This window comes from Benincasa hispida, unplaced genomic scaffold, assembly GCF_009727055.1.
Source record: "Benincasa hispida cultivar B227 unplaced genomic scaffold, ASM972705v1 Contig285, whole genome shotgun sequence".
Taxonomy (NCBI): Eukaryota; Viridiplantae; Streptophyta; class Magnoliopsida; order Cucurbitales; family Cucurbitaceae; genus Benincasa; species Benincasa hispida.
This window is the reverse complement of record NW_024064780.1, coordinates 784,348-800,639: the sequence shown is the minus strand read 5'-3', so window position 1 is coordinate 800,639 and position 16,292 is coordinate 784,348. Positions and strand designations below refer to the sequence as shown.

The window sequence follows — 16,292 nt, the reverse complement described above, 5'->3', positions numbered from 1 at the left end:
TGGACAATCAAGAAGTCAAATCAAATGTGATGAGTGCATTAAAGTTCCCCGATGATGCAGATCCTTGTCAACCTATTGATTCGATTCAACTACCTGAAGAAAAGGAGCTAGAAACGGTCTAAGTTTGTGGGGTCCACGTGTTGAGCAAGGATACAAGAAGATTTGAGCTGCTGAGTTCGGATGAGTGGCAGACAAAACCGATGCTCCCATCTTTGGAGAAGCCACCAAAGCTCGAACTGAAACCTCTTCCTAACCACTTAAAATACGCTTTTCTTGGAACTAATAATACTTTACCTGTCATAATTTCAGCTACTCTCTCTCAATCTAATGAGCATTCTTTTTTGCAGATATTGAAAAAGCATATGTGTGCAATTGGCTGTGTTGGGGTTGATGCCCTAAACTCTCATTGGGTCCTATAGTTTGTAAACACTATATTGAACAAACGCTTGTAATGTAATAATATATGATATTTTCTTCACTATTGTCTATGAAACATGGGATATTTTTATTTGCTTTACCCAAACCAATAAACTAAGATCCTTAGTTGTCGTTGTAACTTAAGCATGTATGTGGAGACATACAGGTGGATCATGCTTTAAGTGATAACCAAAATGGTCTGTAATATATGGATATAGGAGGGAAACCTTATCCTGGTGACACTACGGATGCGACCCGCTTTGTAGAATAGTTACAAGTGTTGTGACTTGTTACAGATGGCCTGATCCTGATCATTCATATGGAGACATGCGAGTGAGAGCGTCCTATACAAAGGAGTTTGTATAAGACCAGACCATGAAGTTTTACAGTCTCATTATATAATGTCGTTCATGACAAAGACTTCACTTCACTAGGATGACCATAGGTAACATGACCTTAATTCTAAATGAGTTGGGAACTCCTGCCTTTGAGAGCGGTTCTTTGATTTGCATGGGTGCGAGTGGCCAGATTGCCGACTCAGACCTACCACTTTGGAGATTCGTCTGATTTGGGAGTTGGGAACTCAACTACATAAGATGGAATTCACTCCTTCCCTGAAGCAGGGGTAAGTAGATAGATTATTCCCTTAAGGGCTGATTCCAGAGCTTGAACAATGTGGCACCACACATCTTCTCATGGCTCGAGAGGTGTCCATACATAGTAGGACTATGTTGTATTCATAGGCAATTGAAATAAATATATAATATGAAATGTTTGTGCTTCATAGACAATTTAAACGTTCACCATCATTATAATTATATATAACGAAAAAAGAGTTAAACATAAGACTAAATAAATAAAAATCACTTAACCATTTAGGACATAAATTATACTTAAGTTTCATATTAGAAGTTTTAGTTCATAAAACTTGTTTGATAGTCTTTAACTTCAAATATTGTGTTTAATAATTGTTGATATAATTTGATATCCAATTATGAAGCACAGACATTTCATATGATGCAAAAAATCTGTATCAGATATATATTAGATACTAATACTTATAGATACTTCTCGGATACATATCTGACATGCTATTTGACATTTCTATTTTGCACTTACTTTTGTTTTTTTTTTAAGAAAAAAGATAGCAACTTATTTAAAAAGCTCACTACTTGAGACCAAAAACTAAGAGGAAAAGAAAAATAAAAGACCAAACCCTAGAATCATTTAATCTTCATCTTCATATCTGAGTCCCCACAAAGTTTACCGAAATATAATCCACTTAAATATCTTCAACAATTCAATGAAGAAGTTCTTCATTTATCTTCATACTTCTACCTCTAATCTTCTTCTTCTTTAATCAATATGAGTCACTTTTGTATTGTATTTTATTGCTTTTTGTATTGTATTATAATGTTTGTACTATATTTTTACCATTCTCCTATTTTTTTTTTTATAAATTAGCGTATCGCCGTATCCTATCGTATCCGTATCTCATATCTATATCCGTATTTGGACTTCATAGATATCCAATTTAAAAAATTAATGATTTATTAAACAAAAATTAATTTTTTTGTTTATTCAATTTATTGTTTCATAGATCTGTGAATTTTTAAGAGTATCAAGATTAAAAGTCTAGATCATAACGATTAGACAAAGAATTTAATTTTATTTCTAATAGATCCATCCATTGATACGAAGAGAATTTTGTTCAAACCGTTGATATTAAAGTCATGTAACATGTATAGTCATAGAAAATTAACGATGAGTCTTTAGACGTTAAATAAAATATTCAAGGTTAATTATATCAACAATGTGGTCTATATTAAATAATAATAATAATAATAATAAATTAACTATTGCAATTGCAACTTGCAAGTATAGTATCTAACCAGTGCTATATCTCTCATCAATGACATCCTTTAGGTAGCTCTTGATATGACCAACATTTAAAACAAAAGTGATTAATTAAATTAAAATTTTATGTACAACATCAACACCAACTTATAAAAGAGAAAACATTTGGGACTAAAATATATATATTCAATCATAGGGAATAACTCACTAACATGATGACACCTCTATTTTTCTACTACTAAACCGGTTAGGTTCAAATCTTCCCATTGATGTAAATTCAAAGTTACAAAGATCATCCCACAAATAAATCATACTAGGAGATCACAATAGCAAATTTTTATTTTTTAATTTTGGAATTATAATAATAAATTAGATAATTGTTTTAAACAGAAAAATGGTTGAAACTATTTTCAAATATAGCAATTAATAAACAGTGACATTTTACTTATTTAGAATACACAATGATATTTTATTATATTTATAAATTAGTTGGCTCATTTTTATATTTGAAAACAACCTTAATAAATTTTTTTATAAATCAAATGAAAAAAAATGGTTTAGTTATAAGTTTAGTTCATAAACTTTTAAGTGCGTCTAAAAAGTTCTTGAACTTTAAAATTAGTCTAATAGCCCTTGAATTTTTGGGTCTATACGTAGGATTTTTAAAAAGAAAAATAATGTGGTTTAAAAAAATAAAGACAAATATAAGGTAGATTGAAAACAATTTCCTATTATAATGTGAATAAAAAAATAAAATTTGAAATTGGGGTAAAAAGGAAAAGTATTTCGGGTATTTCCACCCAATTTCTTCTTCACAAATCATTGACCAATTTCCCTTTCTCTTTAATCTTCACCGTGGCTCCAGCTCCGACATCCCCAAAAATGGCGTCTCCTTCATCTTCCAATATTTCAAAGACCATCTTCCCAATCTTCTCTTTCTTGCCTTCAGCAATGGCCTTCTTTCATGCGACACATCATTCAACATCTGTTGATTTTGTTTTGTTGATGTTGAAGTTTTGAGTTTTTTCCATGCGCATCAGTAATGGTCTTCATCAATGTCCAATACTCCATCTGGAATCCCACCTAATTTTAGCTTCCAAACTATATTAACTCTCTTCACCAATGTTAAAATCAGATCCCTCTTCCACAATTTTGTTTTTATCATCATTCCTTCGATATGGGAATTTAGGGCTCGAATCGATGGAAATCTTTTTCGCGGATTTTTTTTCTTTTTTCTTTTTTTTTTGTTCTTTGAGAAAAGAGATTAATGGCAAAATTGTTTTTCTTACATTAGTTATTCTAAAAGGGGATTTGTGGGTATGAACAAAGAGTATGAACAAACCAACTCCAAAATAACGAAAATTAAAATTAAAATTTTAAAAAACCCCAAACCATTAACCATCCTCCCCCAAGACGCGTGGACTCCACGCTCCCCTTCCATCAAATCAAAATTTCTCCAAAGCCTCAATGACACTTCACAGAAACAAACAGTCCCCTGTTTTTCCCCTTCCTCCTCCGACCTTCTACTCACATGGCCCCATCATGTCCCCTTCCCTTTCTTCTCTCTCCTTTGCCGTCTTTCACAATCCCCTTTTTCTCTCTTCTTTCACACCCACTAACCCATTTCTTCAAATCCCCCCTTCAAATCTCCCCATGCTGTTCTGTTTCTGAATCTCTTCTCTTCCACTGTCAATGGCGGACTCCGACGACCCCACCACCGCCGCCGCCCAAGCTGTCCATCGCCGCTATGAAGGCCTTCTGATGGTCCGGACCAAAGCCCTCAAAGGCAAAGGCGCTTGGTACTGGTCTCATCTCGAACCCCTTCTTCTTAAGAACTCCGATACCGGCTTCCCTAAGGCCGTCAAGCTCCGATGCTCCTTATGCGACGCCGTTTTCTCCGCTTCTAACCCTTCTAGAACCGCCTCCGAGCATCTCAAGCGAGGCACTTGCCCTAATTTCAACTCTCCCTCCAAAAACACTCTTGTTTCTATTTCCCCTGTTTCTCGTAAGCGCGCCGCCGACAGCGATGGTGGCGATTCGTTTTACGATATTCCGCCGTTGACGGTGGTGGACCCGTCGGGGATTTACGGCGGTTCGTTCTCGCCGTTCCAATCTCATCAACCTCATCAACAACAACCGTTGTTAATGTTGTCTGGTGGGAAAGAGGATTTGGGGGCTTTAGCTATGTTGGAGAACAGTGTGAAAAAGCTTAGAACTCCAAGAACTTCACCCGGGGTATCATTAAACAAGGATCAAATTGATTCTGCGCTTGATTTTCTTACTGATTGGGTGTTTGAATCACCTGGGTCAGTCTCACTTTCGAGTTTGGAGCATCCAAAATTCAGGGCGTTTTTGAATCAAGTCGGATTACCTTCGATTTCATCGAGGGATTTTGCTACAGTTAGATTGAATTCTAAATACGAGATAGCTAAAGCTGATGTTCATTTGAAAATAACTGACGCTATGTTCTTCCAAATCGCTTCTAGTGGATGGCAACCTCAGAATCAAGAGGATAAAACTATGGTTCATATAGCTTTGAATCTCCCAAATGGGACTACGTTGTATAGAAAAACTCTTATTGTTGGTTCTTCTGTTCCTTGTAGATTTGCAGAGGAAGTGCTTTGGGATACAGTTTTGAATATTTGTGGAAGCAGTAAGGAGAAGTGTGTTGGGATTGTGGCAGATAAGTTCAAGGGCAAAGCATTGAGGAGCTTGGAAAATCAGCATCAGTGGCTAGTTAATCTTCCATGTCAGTTTCAAGCTTTCAATAGTTTGGTTAAGGATTTCACTAGAAAGCTTCCACTGTTCAAGAAAGTAGCTGAAAACTGCAAAAGGGTAGCTCATTTCTTCAATTTTGAGTCTCATATTAGAACAATCTTCCACAAGTATCAGTTACAAGAATGTGGCCATACTTGTTTGATAACATTGCCCACAGCTGAAAGTGAGGAAATAGGAGCTATGACACTCTTTGGAATGGTTGAGGACATGCTCGAGTCAGCTCCCGCGATGCAGTTAGCTCGGCTTGATGAAGTGTTCAAGATGACGTTGATTGAGGATCCTACTGCTAGAGAAATTTCTCACTTAGTTGGGAATTCTGAGTTTTGGAATGAAGTAGAAGCTGTGCATTGTTTGATCAAATTTATTAAAGACATGGCTCAAGAGATTGAAATAGAGAAGCCATTGGTTGCGCAATGCCTTCCACTTTGGGAAGAATTGAGAGAGAAAGCGAAAGATTGGTGCAAAAAGTTTCACATCTCAGAAGAATCAGTAGAGAAGATAGTTTCAAGGAGGTTTAAGAAAAACTACCACCCGGCTTGGGCTGCAGCATTTGTGCTCGACCCGCTCTATCTGATACGAAACAACAGTGGGAAGTATCTCCCGCCATTCAAACGCCTAACAACCGAGCAAGAGAAGGACGTTGACCGTCTTATAACTCGGCTCGTGGTAAGGGAAGAAGCTCACATTGCACTAATGGAGTTGATGAAATGGAGAACAGAAGGGCTTGATCAAGTTTATGCAAGAGCCGTGCAAATGAAGGAGAAGGATCCCGTTACAGGGAAATTGAGAGCTGCTAATCCACAAAGCAGTAGGCTTGTTTGGGAAACTTACTTAACTGAGTTCAAATCATTGAGAAAAGTTGCAGTTAGGCTCATTTTTCTTCATGCTACTTCATGTGGGTTCAAAAGTAATGGCAATTTTGAAAGAATGGTTTGTTCATATGGAAGCTCAAGAGCTGCAATCGAAGGTGTTAAGAAGTTGGTGTTCATTTCAGCTCATTCCAAGCTAGAGAAGGGCAATTTATGCAGCAACGGTAACAACAACGACAACAACGATGATATCGAGTTGTTTGCAGCAGTAAATAGTGAAGATGATCTGCCAAGTGAGGCTGATGGGTCATCTTCATTGTAACATTTTTTTTTCTGAAACATTTTTTCAACCAAAGAAAATGAAGTATAGAACTGTAGTAATGAAAGTAAAGTTTCCTTTTTTCATATAATAATAGATAATTATCTATAGAAAATCAATTGGTGGGACACAGTTTACCAATAAAGTCCTCTAATAATTATGAGAGGAAGTAGGATATGTTATGCACTTTATCTTTTCTTTTCTTTTTTTCCATCTGTTGGCAATTCCTTCCTCTACCTTTTTGAAATATTGTACTCACTTGAATGGAGTGGTATGAGATTAATCTATGTATGTTCTTTCACATTTGATAGAGGTAAGATTGAAGAAATTACTAAATTTTCTTCCATTACACCTCTAGACTTTAACCTATGACTTATATAGGATTAATTTGTTTAATTAAGTAGGTAAAATTGAGCATAATTGACTTTTGAAGAAAAAAGTAATAGACCTAGGAGCAATATCATTAATTGAAGGTTGGTTTTGAATGATACAAAAAATAAAAGATGGGAAAGCTAAGGTAGGCCAATATGGTTCCTTTCTTTTTCTTTGTAGGAAAAATTTGTCCAAACAATAGTCATTGGGACAAGTAAATCGTCGTAGATATTAAGGTAGTGAGCGGTAGGGAACCAAATATTTGTGACCGTCCTATAAAGGATATTACATATTTGATGGACAAGTGGGCATTAATTGAAAGTTATTGACATATATATAACATCGAACTTTGGGTTAAATCTTCTCATTAAGTTATATTGCAATATCATTGTTGTAGAGAAGGTTCAAATGTAACATCAAACAATTACTTTATTATAACAGAATTTTAACAACTTTAAAATTTATCAATTTGGCTTTTTAGTTGACAATCAAGGAAAGATGAAATTTCTTTAAAGAATGATACAACGTGGCCGAGATAGATACAATTTTTAACGGTGTAGTTCATCTTCTTGTTTTCAAGATATTCGGTTGAGAAAATTCTAAAAGGTTAGATAATAGCAAGTACTTATTCTTAGTTGATTTCATTTTACACTTACGGTTTGTCAAAGTAGTTGTTCATTCCTTTTTTGTGTAATTTTAATCAAATTTCTTGGGAACATTTTTTCATTTACTTTTATAAATAATTACATTATTTAGTAAAAGATTTACTGACAAAAAAAAAAAAAAAAAGAATATAAATAGAAAACCATATTAGAATTTAGTTGGAAAATTGAATGTGTAAGATTCCAAACTAAGCCTTCATAATAAATAGGGATTTAGGTCTGACCTAAGCCATTCCATTCTCAAATTTAGTGACCATCCTTCAATAGGTTTACTAGTAAAGTAGTTGAGCTTACTAAAGCCATTATTATGTTTGAAGGTCTCTAGAGTTCTTAAAGCTGTCATTTTCCTTCTTTGGGCTGAAACTAATTCACATATCATTCAGAATCTTTTAATTGAAAAATCTCGTTACGAGAACGAGATTCAGGTGTTCACTGGTTCTATTTGTGATCTTCATCACTGTGGTTTTGTTCTTGGATTTTATTGGTTAATGGCAAGAATAACCTTATTGCCCATGACTTAGTTGTTCATGTTCTTGGTTATTCAACAATTTGGATTGAAAACATTCATTCTTGGGGGAATTCTGCTCTTTGTTCTTATTTGTTTTATCTTTAATTCTATTTTGGTTGTTTTGTTTCTTTTGTACTTAAAAAAAAAAAAGTAATTGAGTGTAATAAATATAGTTCAACAGTAATTGATATTACCTTCTTTCTTAAAAGTTGAAGGTTCAATACTCGTATCCATAAAAATTAAGTAGTTGAACTCTCTCTAAATATCTTTGGATTAAGATGTAGTTTTAGGAGGTTTTTATTTTATCATTAAATGCTTGAATTATATTTGTTGAATTGATTAATGTATTTCATGAAAATGTATGTTTATTCAATGAGAAATATTACTCATAAAATTTTTTAATGGTAATTACCCTTTTTTTTTTTTTTTTTTTATCATTGTTGATGTCATGAAAAACTTAGTGGGGGGAGGGATTTGCACCATTGATGCCTTGATGGAGTGAGATTGATTATCATGTAGCTTGTGACATGGGGTTGGTTCTCACAACAAATCTACTTAAACATCTCCATTAAAAAAAAACTTTTTTTAAGGTATTTTATTCATTAAGTTTGAAAAGATTATACTTTTACTTTCTAAATTTCCATTTAGTCTTTTATGTTTCTAAATTTTACTTTTTTATATCTTTGAGATTTGAGTTTTTTTCCATTTGATCCCTAGGTTTTAATATTTTACATTTTTACCCTTAAGTCTTGGTTTATGCTCAGTTTCATCTTTGGTGTCAGTTTTTAGTCAATTAATTTAAAAAAATTATGAAGTAAAATTTTAAAATGAATTTTAATAGTGATGAAAAAATGGTGAAAACTAATAAGTTATAGTTCTTTTAATTCTTCTAAATTAATTAATAAACATTAACATTAAAGATTGAAGGTGAATATTAAATAAAAAAGTAAGGTTAAAAATATAAATCTTGAAACATAATGACATAATTTGAGACCAAACTCAATATTTACTCAAGGATAAAAAGGCAATATTTTGAACTTATATATCAAATGGAAAATAAGTCAAAACATGGGGTGATAGTATATTATTTTGAGACATTATAGACCAAATAAAAACTATATAAAAAAACTTAAGAATCAAGAAGATATTTTTCTTCTTGACTTTATTTTTATAAAAATTCCTCCATTAGTGTCCGGTTAACTATTTAATTGAGGCATTAATTTAGTAATTAAATCAAGAATTGATTTTCTAAACGTGGGCCTAAGATGGAATGATTTTGAAATCTAGAGATTAACTTGTAACCTAAATCTCAAAAACCAAACAAGTATAATTTACTAAAAAAATAATTTGAAAAAAGTTAAAAGAGTCTAAAAGAAAACAATTTTGAAGCTTAAGGGCAAAACTTGTAATTTAATCTTATACAAAAGTTATATTATAAAATTAATTTTTTCTAACACAAAGATTTATGCACTTAAAAATACTCTAAAGACTAAAGAATAGAAGAGTTGTCCTAAAAAAAAAAATTCATCTCCAAAATTAATGGATCACAACTCTCATATTTATATCACTCACAAGATCTATGTACTTGTTGAAGTAAGCAGCTCAACTGACATACTGTAATGTATTAGCGATCATGAGATTTATATAATTTGAATCTCCTTATCTCTCATTTAACTTTACAAAATCAAATAAAATAAATATATATTGTTTTTAAAAAAAGATCCATTTGCTTTCCTTTCACTTGAGTATTTCTTGAATGTTACATTTTGTTATGCTGAAACTTAATTATGTGATTAGAACAAATATCACTTAATTATGGAAGATAATCAATGACTTTAAGAAGCTTTTTAAGATATATACTTGAGTGTGAATCATGTGTATAGGTTTCCTCGTGTGCAAACATAATCATATGGTTGAATCTTATGCATCCATGTGAATTAGTAAATGGGCTAATGATTTGCTTTGCATTTTTTTGGGGAGATCTTTTTATTGTTTGGAATCGTGGTTCATTATACTGATCAACATTTCATTATTGTTCCAAGCTACTTGAAAAGATTGAGCTTATGAGTTTGTTATTTGACCTTTTGAATGTATAGTTTTTTTTTTTAAACAATTATTCATGTTATGAGGTCATTTTTAGACCAAGAATCACGAATTCAGTAGGTCAAACTATTAAGGGTAAAACTAGAATAACAATCATCACGTAAGGATCAAAAGAGTGTAAGAAACGGGTTGAGGCTGAGGCCACTCTTTTCTCTTCACGAGAGCCCATTTCCTGTGGGCTACAGTCTTAGCCTCCATGGCTAGCACGAATCAACCTTCTCTAATCCCTTTCATACTAGGAATCCTAGGTCCACCCCTCTATAAATAGGAGGTCATAAGCATCACCCAGGGTAAGTTCTTCTTCCTACTTCTAGCTTACTTTGACTATTTGTTGATTACTAATTTAAGCATCAGAAATTTTGTGAAAGGTACCACACTGGTATTTTTTTTCCGTCTTTGTTTTGCAGGTCATCTTTCTTCTCCAAAATTAACAAGTGTACTATTGAAGGCAAGGTTCAGGTAAGTCTTCATGTCCAAATTTTGCTATCAATAAAAGTTGTTAGGCACGATGTTACAGCAATTTGAAGCACATCAAAGATAAGCACAGAAAAATAAAGCTGAACAGAACACAGAGTTTGGTAATCCAGTTCGGTATAATACCACCTACATCTGGGGGTGTCTAAGGGGCAGTGTGCCCAAGAAAGAATAATTTCACTAATATAAAGTTAAGCAATTACAAGGTTATACTTATATGTAAATAAACGGTAATTATAGTGACACACGAATAACTTAATTTCATGAATGATCACTTAGGCTCCTCCTAAGTATGAGAATATCATTGAACGATCACTTAGACTCCCCTAAATGTGAGACTCCCTATTTATTATGAAGTCTTTTAACTTAATCTTACACATTCAACTTTCCAACTAAATTCTAATATAGTTTCCTATTTATGTTCTTTTTTGTTAGTTAGTAAACCTTTTTACTAAATAATGTAATTACTTATAGAAGTAATTAAAAAAATGTTGAAATGACCAAGAAAACTTGATTAAGATTACACGAAAAAGAATTGAACAAGTACTTTGACAAATTGTGAGTGTAAAATAATATGAACCAAGAATAAGAATTTGCTATAATTTAATATTTTCGAATTTTCTGCGGAATCAGTATATTGTAGAAACAAATTCTCCAATATTTACGAATAACAATATTATTCCAAAACTTTCATATGAAATTAACAATTTAGTTTAAAATAATTTAGACCTTGTATTTCTCAATCTTGTAACAATTTTATCTTTAAACTTTAGTATGCAAAATTTTAGTTTTATTATACCTTAAAATTTTTAACGATTTAATTAGCCCTGCAAATTATGCAATTCAACAATTGAAGTAGTAATAATTGTTTAATAATCTAGTCTTGAACGTTATCTATAATTATTTAGGTCATATATTTGTAATCTTATATCAATTTAATTTTTGAACTTTAATAATTAATAATTTAGATTTTATATATTCGAAATGATTTCATTAGTTCTTATTATGAAAAATAATGTTAAAATTTAATGACATTTCTTACATGTGAATCGCTAACTAAAGGAACCAAACATGTTTACAAAGTACAATAGCTAAGTTGTCACATCATAAAATTGAACACTTTATTCTTATGGAATTTATCATGGTAGAGATTATACTGTTATAAGTTTCAAAGTATATAGTAAACTGTTATAAATTTTAAAATACATGGATTAAATAGTTACAAACTAAAGTGTAAAGACTAAATTATATCTTTCATCAAAGTTCATAGGTGAAAAGTGTTAAAAAAAAATGAAAGAAAAAAACCCATAATTTTATAAATTACAATTCTGTTTTTTAAAGAATTCAATTAAGAGTTTTCTAATGCATGGAAATATTTTATAAGAGAAACTAGATATTGTTTCATGGTGATGGGTAAATATTGATATGATTAATTATCTTTTAGTCTTTTGGAGTTTAAACTTCATTTCATGAACTCTTTTATCCATTTAAAGAATGAGTGATTGTAAATATAATAACTAGATTCAAAATATTAACAGATATAATATAATGTAAAAGAATTTATAATTAAAGCAAAATTTAAAACAGCTCTCGGAGTCTATAAATGGTCTAGACCATATTGTTGATGGAGCCTATTAACGATAGAGTATGTCATTGATAGATTTTGCTATATTTGTAATTTTTTACAGATGTTACTATCACTTAATTGTAATCTCTAAAATGCTATCTATTGTAATTATCCTAAAACAAAATTATATATTTTGTGTTGAGAAAATTAAAGCATGGATATCAATGGATAAATCTATATTGTTGGGAGGGTGTGTTTGACAAAGATGTATGTATTGTAAAGGTTAAAAAGAAAGGCCAAGTTGAAATAATGGTTGGTTGTTAGTGGAACATTGAAACTATTTGGGACAATGATTTAAAATAGGGGTTTTGCCTAAAGGTTTATCCAACCACTATTTTCATCATCACTTGGCTTCTTCTCCATACCATATGACAATTTTTTTTTTTTTTTCTTTTTATATGGTTAAAATTTTTTTTATGTAAATCTATGGTGAATACAACATTAGGTACCTTAAAATTAAAAAATTGGGGCAAATATAATTCTCTTTTATTCATCGATATTCCCTTTTTGTTTATGGAAAAGAATTTCATTGCTAGAATGCAACTTTACGTACATGTAATATTTTCTAATAAAGCATGTTCAAGATTTAGAGTTTGTTTGGTTGAGAATTCAAATTTTAAATCTTATATAAGTCAGAGCATTACATTTTCGACGTATTCAGATTCTGAGTTTAGTGTAGAATTATATCAGAAAGTATAAGATTATTAATAAAAATAGTATTTCAGGTTATAAACTCAATTATTTTTGTTAAATTGAAATATGTATTATATGATACTACAAAATAACAATTATACATAATTATTAACCTAAAGCATGTTTACTAATTAATTAATAATAATGTATATTCAACATAAAATTGTAGTGAGTAACTATAATTAGTTTAATGGTTCATCAATATACTATCAAACACATTTTGAACAATTATTTAAACAAATATATATCTGAAAACATGAAGTACAAATCTATTTTAGTTAAATCCCTTATTTTCAATTTTTTGTTTTTAAATTGCCTACTAATCAGGCTTTTAGATACTCTAAAATAACAATATTTGTATGAAAACAATTCTTTTTATTCAATGATATTATCTGCTTCCTATTTGGACAAGAATTTTATTGTTAGAATGCAACTTTATGTACGTATGTTTTTCTAATAAAGCAAGTTTAGGATTTAGAGAAGTAGACAAATCTGTTTTGTCACAATTGTAAGGTTGCACCATATAATCTATTATTAATATAGTTGGTGTACCACATGTATATCTCACAAAAAAAATCATATTGTATTTGGCTATAATATTCTACTCAAATAGGAAAGAGAATATCATTAATTATGGCTTAGTTTGCTACAATAGTGTTAAATTCACTAGAAAAATTTCGGGCTTTAGTGTCGGTTGGTTAAAGGGCTTTAATGTCGGTTTCAACTGAAGCACAAGAATCAAATGAAGCCCTTTAAACCGATATTGAAGCCTAGAATCTATCCATTTTATCAATTATTGTCCTTTTTTTTTTAATTCCATTGCCAAATCCATTTTTTCGATCAAACAGTATAACATGACACATCATCATCGAACATTGTGGCTATGACATATTATTCATGTATGGATTATAAATCTATTACATTTAATCCACAAATTCTGCTATAAAATTATAATTTAAAAGGTCGTACAATAATTCAAGCCTTGAAAACACGAATTACAAGTAATACAAACATTATGATTTTACAAGTAATACAAATAATACAAATAATTCATGCCCTCATAATTCTTCTTGAAGAGACCCCCTCAGCTTCAGCAGTGTCTGGTTATAGGCATCTTTGTCTGACCACTATTATTCAAAGGATCACAAACAATAAAGGTTTAAGACAAAGGATTGAAAGTAAAAATGTGATCAGAATTCATATTCAACTAATCGTGTTTATTAGGAATGTGCATAAATGGTACATTCAAGGCAAAATTCTTGTAGTGAATGTATTGGATCTAGAGTTCCCCAAGAAAAAGCTTAAAAAGGTTGCGAAACCAAATCTTTACTCCTATGTTGCATCTACAAAACAAGAAAACTCAATAGTTGAATAAATGAGAGAATCTTCTTTTTCAAGATCTTAAAGAAGAGAAGATTGGTTACCTAGATATGAGATACGAAGACGATGAAAAATTTTTGGCAGCATAACGATGCTACCACAACAAAACCAAAAATTTACCTTGAACCTATTCAAAGAAACACACTCCCAAAAATATTTCACAACCACGTGTTCTCAACAAAACTATCAGAATTTCCAAAAAATGAATATTCAAGAACACATACATCACCGAAAATATTTCACAACCATGTGTTCTCAACAGAACTATCAGAATTTCCAAAAAATGAATATTCAAGAACACATACATCAATAAGCAAATTTAGCTCATAATGTACTTCAAATCTCAAAAGTTGTCACAAAAACTACCATAGTGCAACCCATAAATTCAAGCACCTTGAATCAAATCTAAACTACAAATAAATAGTACCCATGAGTCATAAACGGGTATTACATTCTAATCCAGTATTACATTCTAATCCAATATGGTCCAAAGAGAAATAAGCACACTATAACTTCTCAAATAGGAATTTCCATATCATTAGAGTCATTTGAAAACATTTAGAAACTATGCTTAAAACTGCAAGCATTCAAAAATGCACTTACCAGGAACAATTTTTACGTGAATCCTTTGTTATTGCAAGAAATCCATCTCCTCCCCACCCCTTCCAAACACCTAAAAAACATACAAACAACACCATTAAAAGTATAGGGTAGAAAAATTCATAGGCCTACTAGATACACCATTAAAATGCAAGTTCTCATATATGTAAAACAATTGCATTTTAGGAGCTCTACTATATTTTGTCACACTACCATAAAAAACAAAGGAGCTCTTATATATTTATTCATCTAAAAACTTCTTTACAACCTATCAAATTAATGTTTAAGTCGAATTAGGAAATGTGCTGGAAATAAGTTCTCTCCTTTAATTAGCCTAAAAATTGCATCACATCAAAATGTTTGATTGTCCAATATAAAGCAAAAAGAAATTATTCGAAAATGACACAATAAAGCTGCCAATATAAAGTGTTCAGTCAAAACTTTATGCATATGTATATTACTATTCAAACTCAACAATCAATGTCCTCTAACATGCTAAAGACTTATCTCTAAACAGAGAATAATAAACGTTAATAATCACTGCTCAACTCTTTCAATACATAGTAACAAAATTATTAATTTGAAACTCGAAAAATTAAAGCACACTCATAGATATACACATACATCCATGCATGTATATATTAGGCGTAGAAATCTTATGAATCCCCAACGTATATACCAAGTTTGAGATTGAAATTGCCCAAACTCCATAGTCCAAATTATTAGCTAGTGAGTCACTTAAGTTTGAGTTTATTCACTTTCATAAATCTATTCCACTCCAAATTCACAGTGAATATTTCATCATTAAAAGAATTAACAGAGCTAAAAATTAGTATTCATACCAAACATGCACAAACACACATACATCTCCTCTCAGAAAACAAAACAAAAACATTTCAGAAGAAAAGAAAAGAAACAAGAAAATGAGTAAAACCTTCGATTCGTGGAAACAGGAATAGTGAAGGTGGATCAAGTGCAGCTATTCAACAGGCAAGGAAGATTGTATCTTACACCAAAGAGAAAATGAAGAAATTGTCTGAAGAACTAAAAGAAGAGGACATCTCTCACTAGGTGGCGATATACGGTGGATTCTAATCTCGTTGTTGGGAAACTGAAAATTCTGCTCCATGGCCGGAATAGCATCAAGTTTCCCAAGACGAACGTCGCCGTGAAACACCACCGATTTGAACCCTAAACGGCCCATTCAGAACAAATTATGGGAAATGTGAAAAGAAAATCACAAGAAGAAGAGAAAGAGGGGGAGAAAAATAGAGGTGGATCTGCACGACAAATAGAGGCGGATCGACGAACAGAGGCCAGATCTGTCAGGTTGTTGGGCGGGTTGTGGGTTTTGCATGGAAGGAAGAAAGAAGTCATGTTTTGGAAAGGTTTCACGTGTTGTGGGTGAGTGGAAGTCGAAAAAAGGGGGGGGGGGGGGGGGTTGTTTTTTTTTACAAAAAAAAACGGATCTTTTAATGTCGATTTTTAAACCGACATTAAAGAATCCGTTTTTTAAAAAAAAAAAAATAATAATAAAACCGACATTATACATCCGGTTTCACTTTTTCCAGCCGACATTAAAGCCCAAAATTCTTGTAGTGATTGTAAAGTTAATCATGAGAGACGGAAACAAAAACAATCTTAAAAAATTCATAATTAATTTCTTTTTCACTCTCTTTTTTATGGTGATTTG

At 31.6% G+C, this 16,292-nt stretch overlaps 1 protein-coding gene across 1 annotated transcript; it reads left to right on the top strand.

Moving 5' to 3' along the window:
- Positions 1 to 3,126: 3,126 nt before the first annotated feature.
- LOC120069232 lies at positions 3,127 to 6,247 on the top strand. Its single transcript, XM_039020940.1, has one exon. It carries the CDS (start codon positions 3,967 to 3,969, stop codon positions 6,181 to 6,183), a length of 2,217 nt encoding a protein of 738 aa, XP_038876868.1. The 5' UTR covers positions 3,127 to 3,966; the 3' UTR covers positions 6,184 to 6,247.
- Positions 6,248 to 16,292: the final 10,045 nt, after the last annotated feature.

Excerpts from the sequence above, each read along its gene's own strand:
- LOC120069232 (XM_039020940.1), top strand. The coding sequence starts at position 3,967 with ATGGCGGACTCCGACGACCCCACCACCGCCGCCGCCCAAGCTGTCCAT.